The sequence below is a fragment of the Cariama cristata genome, unplaced genomic scaffold (genome assembly GCF_000690535.1).
Source record: "Cariama cristata isolate BGI_N322 unplaced genomic scaffold, ASM69053v1 scaffold4045, whole genome shotgun sequence".
NCBI classification, from domain to species: domain Eukaryota; kingdom Metazoa; phylum Chordata; class Aves; order Cariamiformes; family Cariamidae; genus Cariama; species Cariama cristata.
In genome coordinates, this window is record NW_009617943.1 from 29,955 (window position 1) to 36,939 (window position 6,985).

At 39.9% G+C, this 6,985-nt stretch overlaps 1 protein-coding gene across 1 annotated transcript in view; it reads right to left on the reverse strand.

Annotated features, from left to right (window-relative positions):
* Window positions 1-4,595, reverse strand: part of TRABD (TraB domain containing) — a 22,030-nt gene extending 17,435 nt beyond the window's left edge. Inside the window, exons 1-2 of the mRNA XM_009700665.1 lie at window positions 4,578-4,595; window positions 2,331-2,409 (exon numbers count right to left, since the gene is read on the reverse strand). Of these exons, the coding sequence (XP_009698967.1) occupies window positions 2,331-2,394 (64 nt within the window). The 5' untranslated portion in view covers window positions 2,395-2,409; window positions 4,578-4,595. The remainder of the gene's footprint in view (window positions 1-2,330; window positions 2,410-4,577) is intronic.
* Between the last annotated feature and the right edge of the window lie 2,390 nt (window positions 4,596-6,985).

Genomic DNA, 6,985 nt, shown 5'->3' on the forward strand with positions numbered 1-6,985 from the left:
GGCGGATAGAGAAGCAAAGAATACTTAGAAAAGGTATACACTAAATTGGAAGAAAAAAAAAAGGCATTTTTTAAATTCTAGAACAAAAGTGTTCCCTTTTGGGATTTTATCTGTATAAACAATAGCAACACATGTACACTGGTGTGAGTGTGCTGGTAAAGCCACCTGCACATATTGGCACATACAGAATACCTACAGTACCAATCTCAGCCTTTTCTGTGATTAACACACCAGGGATCAGTACATAATTGAAAATTAAACCTTAAGAGATATTCAGGTCAGGAAACCAATCATTCTTCTCTAGTTTCAACAACAAACTATTTAAGACCAAAAAGGTACGATGTGAGATTAGTCCAGCTATGTCAAGCTTGCCACAGAAAATAGAAGGATCTATCAGTTCCATCACGGTTGCTTGTTAAATGCCAGAAAGGCTCATTAACTGAGATAGAGAAGCTTCAGTTTTATATCAATGGAAAATATAGTAACTTTGAATGAGTCATCTTTAAGCTGAAACACATCTCAGGAAAAAAAAAAAGCATCAAGTAGGAAAGCAGAGTTTTGTTTCCAACCAACTCTCTTTCTTGGGCAAGCTGCTGCACAAGTTAGCAGAGGTCTCAAGTGGTCCAGAAGCCTGGAATAGGATCATAATCCCAGGAAAAAAATAAAAGGTTAGTGAACAGTTCGCAGGCAGGATGTCAAAGATGCAGATAAATTACAGCCTCCTACCATACATTCATTTGTTTTAACGAATCTGGTTTAGCCGTGTGGCTCTGGCCCCAGATCTGTCCCTCGAACACTTATCTCACAAGATTTTACGTGAAAAAAAAACGAACAAAAACCAAAACCAAAAGCCACCCTCCAACATCCTTCTTAGTTACCATTTTAGCAGCCTACTACTTCATGGTCAATACCCGAGAATATGGTGTGTTGTAATCCGTACGGTCGGATCTAAGACCATGTTGCTGCCAAAACAGATGGTGATGTTAAGGAGGGGGTGGGGAAAACATGACTGCAAAAGGAAGGAGAAGAGGTAGGGCTGTTGCATTTGTAGCAATCATTCACATAATCATAAAAGCAGCCATAGTAGAGCAGCCAAAATCTACATAAGCAAATATCCTGCCTCCCACAATGGTCAAAAGTAGGTATCTAAGGAAGAATATAAGAAATGAGGAAGTGTGCACTACATCTTCCCCAAACACTTTCCTAGCCTAAAGTCATTTATGGTTCAGATTCCCCCAGTTGAAAGTGGTTTCTATGTATTCAGGAGCCTTTAAAGGATTTAATTTCTATTAATTTTTCAAGCCTTCATCTCATACATATATTCAGAACTGGACTGAATAATGTTTCACATGAAGAAAAACTGCCATAACAGCACAGTACCAGATTTCATATTTTAAGGACATAATCAAGGAAAATATTCTCAGGAGCAGCTATGGTTTTTATTAAACCAACTTTTATATCCGGAGAAAAAAGCAAAAAAAAAAAATTAATCTGCTGCTTTAGGTCTGAATGCTTTTCCCATAGCTTTAGTCAAGGCTCTCTTTGCTCCCATGACTGTTATTTCTGAAAGTTGCAACCCCTAGGGATTATTCAGCAACTTCAGCATTATAGTAATGTTGCTGTAACCCCCTAATTTGCCCTAAGGTAGTTCAGAGCCTATTATTTGCCAGAACGCACATTCTGAATGTTCCTATTGTTCAAAATGAGCATCGTATGCATTAACATCACAACGGTATACCAATAAACACAAAGCAAATCCTGAGAAGTCTTTGTTTTCTCCTCCTCAGAAAGGAAATGTCATTATCTGATCCTTACCACTAAAAGATAAGGACGTAGACTCTTCCTGGGCTTCACAAGACAGTTTTGGCTGCAATACTTCTATTCCCACATCCTGCAAGCTTGGCCTTCGTATCAGAACAGTATCATGCTAGCATGGGCAAAGTACTCCACTTGGGACAACTGATTTAACATCATAACACTAGATGCCAGAACACTGAACCAAACATGTACTTAAGCATCTCTTGCTTAGAGCGCAATGACGAAGCTTAAAACAATAGTTGACTATACCTATTAAATCAAAAACCATTTACTTTCTTTTGAAAGCATGGGAGTAGCAAAACGACAATCGATACGTCATTGCTCTTTCCAAATTTGGTTTACGCAACTGGGCTTTTCTGCAAATCATGAACAAATTAAGTCAAGATATGACCTCATTTGAATCTCTCTCTTGTGCTAACAGCCACATCCTTATTAGGTAAGGAAAAGCATGGACGTATAGCTTTATATACTTCCACCGTGATATACCCTCCCCAGTCAAATCAGAAACATACAGATATTCTGCGATACACTTGATGTTTCCTTTGGGCCATCTTCTGGTGCATCAGAGGAGGACATTGGATCTGCAGCAGCCTGTATGAAACAAATTCAAAAGGAGGCTGGGAATTACAATGAAATTGTTTCCTCTTGTGAGTTTGCTCAATTTGAACCTACATATAATATTCAAGCAAGTAAATAATTTAAGCGGTGCCAACAGTTCAAAATGTCTGTGGTTTTACAACTATTTTTCTCCTAGCTGCATGAGAAAGAACATATTAAAAACTATTTCACGCCTATTTTAAAAGAGAATATTTATACATGACATTGAGCTTAAAAAAAATCTGATTCTAGAATAAAAGAACAAATTTATCTCTAACACTACTACAGTGTTTTCTGAGTTAGAAACTAAATCGTGCACTGATTAATATAATACCATTGCCATTTATAAGATGGTGTATTTGACTCAACTACCAGTCAGCATTAGTCTGTCAGGAGTCCGACAAAGTTAATCAGCACTCACAACAATACATACATCCATTCTGAAAGTCTCTGCTCAAGTATTTTATTCTGTTGGAATAAGTGTAAGGTAATTACACAATATGCACACCCAATCTTATAAAGTTTACGTGTTTGTTGACTTTATATAAATCAGAAATCAAAGTCAAAAGGATGCAAAGCATCTGCGTAGTTCTGTTCTCTAAAGGATCAGAAGGTAACTGAAAAGATTCCCAAAGACCAACTTTTAAATATTATATATTTATATGTATATGAGGCAGGTCTTTGGCTAACAAAACCTTTCTTATTTTTAACTAACAGGCCAGTTTTAAAACCTGGGCAGAGAATTCAAACAATCCCAGTCATCCAAGCCAGGGAGACAAAGTTAGTGCAGAAAAGAAAGACTTAAGAATCAGGGAAAATTCAACCATAAACTATCTTTAGGTAACTACATTAATTCAAGTTGAATCAGGATGATTATTGGGACAATTTGGAATTCAACAACATTAAGTCAAAAAGTTAGAGACAGAATGTGAATCCATCAACATTCAAGTATTTTCCTAATGAAAAGCAGTATTAATGAGTCAGCAAGTAGGCAGCCAAGCTCTCCTGAAGGATGCCAGCTTTTTAGCTAGAATTGGCTGGTCTGTTTTCTTTCTACTGAACTTGGTAATATTTAAAACAGGACTGTACAAAGCATATCCAATTGTTAAGAGCTTTCAACAAGAGTAATTAATTTCCTTGTGCGTTTCATTACGCCAAACAGTAATTTTCAGATAATAAATCCTGGATGTCTTACCTTGGCCCCACAAAAGGCAAGGCAAAATTTATCATACATTTCATGCAGTAAGACCAAAAAGTACAACAGCTTTACAGCTCAAAGTTTAAAACATTCACAGCAAGATATCATCCTTTCACTACAAAGCAGAAGTCTGTTCATTGACAACTGTAAACCGTAATTACACTGCAAACTGCAATTACATTCACAAATCTAATTTAACACCAGCTCAGCTTTTGATCACAACATATGGCTTGACTCTACTGCTGGCACATGTAACTGTAGTCACAAAAATATTTTGGAAAAATTTATCCATCTGTAACGTATGGAATTAATTAGGTTGGCTTTGTCATCATAACAACATTACAACATTGCAATGGGAAAAGCACTAAGTACCACATTAAGAGTCTGACATTCTTTTTTAAAATTTACCAACAGGACACAGGAACAAATATTATATCTCATAAGAAAAAAAATTTCTTGAGCTTCACCCATTACACCAAAAAAACCTTTTCAGACACATGGATATGAAAGGAGAAGAAAAGTAGCAGAAAGGGCAGAAAAACAGCACCTCAGTTTAACTTGGCAAGGTAGTTAATCTATGTACAGTGAGATCATTCCTATACGACCTATACGATCGGTTTGTTTAATTTACTCACAAAACAGTTTTTCTTCCTAAAGGTTTAAGCTCATAGGTTAGGCTATTTTCTGCAATTCCTCACTTGCAAGTCAATTAATACAGAAGACCCTTTTCAACTTTCACAATTGGAGGGAAAAGGACCCTGAAAAGAACCACCTAAATGTGGCAAAGAAATAGCACTCAGCGCCCACCCCTCTGATTTAAAAGAGGTCTCACAATGGTAGTCTCCACCCTCCAACTTTGCAGACCTTCCAGGGCCACCAGGATGAGTGGAAGAACCTGGCTGATTCAGAGTCTTGACCCTCCCTGCAATTCTACTGAGAAACAAACTTCAGCTCCGAGCCCTACCTCAGGCTGTTGCTCCTCTTGAAGCGTAGGCTTATTTTCACCAACCACACAAGAACTGCAAGAAGGAATGGAAGAGAATTAAAAATTAATGGCATAACCCAGAATATTTAAGAATTGTAAGGGGGGAAAAAAAACCCCAGAGGTGTGTCTACAACGCCTAGTAAAAGTCAAAGTAATAAAAGCAGCAAACTGAAGATGCACAAATGCCACCTTTTCAACTCTGCTCCTGTTAAAAAAACCCAAACAAAACAACAAAAAAGCCAACACAACACCCCCCATCAGTAGGGTAAAATCAGTCTGTTTCAATCCTGTTCTTGAGTCGGCTCTAAATCCAGACTATCGTTCTCACACACACTGAGTATCTTGATAAACATGGGTAGATTTAATGGGAACTCAGAATTTGCTTTTTTTGCTGTCTTAGATTCTGCAAAAATGCCTTTTTCCTCCAGATCACTCATAATTGAAGATAGAGGATGGTTGTCAAAAAGGTTTCAGGAATAGCAAAAATCTTGCTCAACTACATCAGCAGTTCTGTCTCATCCAAACAAACTACATCAATAGAGTTTTTAGGCAAATTTTAGGAATCAGCTATATTTCTAGGACTTCACCACTACAAGGAATAGGAGAGCAGTGGTGGTCTTAATATTCAACTAGAGAGTCACACACATTAGTCGATCCGCATCATGTTACCATGTATATATTTACAAATATGACAGGGTCAGAACATGAATATCACACCTGCGTGGAAAAACCCTGGGAATTGGGTTTTCAAACCCTTAGTGAATGGTTTCCATGTCTTAGTTTTAAGATTCTTTCTTCCACCCATATTGTTCAAGTTCAGAAGTTCTCCCTGAAGCTGGCAGAGTGCTATGATTTGACTTTGACGGTACTCTAAGGGGATTGCACAAGATACTGCACGCGTGACTAGTGCTCATTCTGCCTAGTCTCACTGCTATCCCACTAAAATCAAAGCACTTGAAGAAGGAAGTACTGCTTCTTCACTACAGTCTTTTGGGTTACTTCCCTCTGACCTCTTCCACAGTACATGTGAACAGTGTTTTATTTTACTAGGCTGGAGAGCAGTCCTGACCAACTTATTCATACGATACGTTTGCAGCCCTGCTCTGAGTTTGGCTCCTGCCCTACGCTCAGGTGAGGCTGAGGAAAGCTGGCTGGTGCCTGGGTGATGGCATATTCCAGCACATAAATGTGATGGCAAAAGCCAGCCCCCAACTCCCCTTCCCCAAACACAACAGTCTCTTGTGAGTCTGATTAGCGCTCTGTATACTCGTTTCTAGCCTTTGTTTTCAAGTGAGTTGTTCTGCTTTCTAGCTTTGCTTAAAACATGTTTTTATAAAAGAGCATTTGCCTGGGCAGCATGAAGCACGCAAGTGTAATTCGGACAGCTGGCACACCTCCCTCCACGCGCGTGTACAGAAGGACTTCAGCAATTCCTGCCTTCCCCTTGTCCACTGCTAGCACTCAGCCAGCAAATCGCAGATCACAGCTGCAGGCTGGGCAAGAAAAATGCAGAGTGGCCAAGAGCTTGGCTTCTGCCTGCTCCCTGGAGCAAAATCCCCATGAAACCCAACAGAGCCCCATGCCCCGAGCAGGCAACTGCTACAGACACAGCTCCTGAGCTGCGTGGCAAATGCCTTGCTAAAACAAAAACTACACACTGCAAACAGTCCAAGAGTCTCTGTAGCAGGTCATTTATTCAAAACCATGCGAGAAGTCTGCACAGGTAATGCAAGTACTCCATTGCTTTTGCTATAATGAATATAAATTTTAAACCAGGACCATGCCTTCCTCCTTTCCAAGGAGTCAAGCCAAGGAAACTTGGATGTCAGAGTAAGCTGAAACGGCAGGTGAAGCTGAACTGCTCTTTTCTCCTTCAGTGTTTCCACGATTTACGTGTGGCGTTGACAGCTCTAAATAAGCTCAGCAGAAGGAAACCCCTGCCCCGAGACCCACAACCTGAACAGGGACACGCGGGCCCATGGACACCTCAAGCCAGCCAGCCCAGCCAGAGCTGTCTGGTAGCCTTCTAGGCTTAAGTGAATCCAGCGCCTGTTTTTATCCTGTTCTGTCTCTGAAAGACTGGTTTAACTATTTGTTGACTCATGCAGTAAACCAGACTGGAGAGCAGATTCAGGTTAAAACACCACCTTTTTTTCCCACTCCCCCCTTACCAAGGCATTCTAAGCTCAGCTGACCAAACAGCTGCAGGAACAAGTGCGGCAGCAAAACTGAAGGGACAGTATGGACTGGAGATGCTGAAACCAACACTGTCCTCGGAGAAAATATTTGTCCATCTACAACACCAGTTAGGGGTATACCAACACTCTGATTCTCAGCTCTGGGCTTGGTTCTCAATTGGTCTACGTGCAAAATACCGCAGTGGTTTT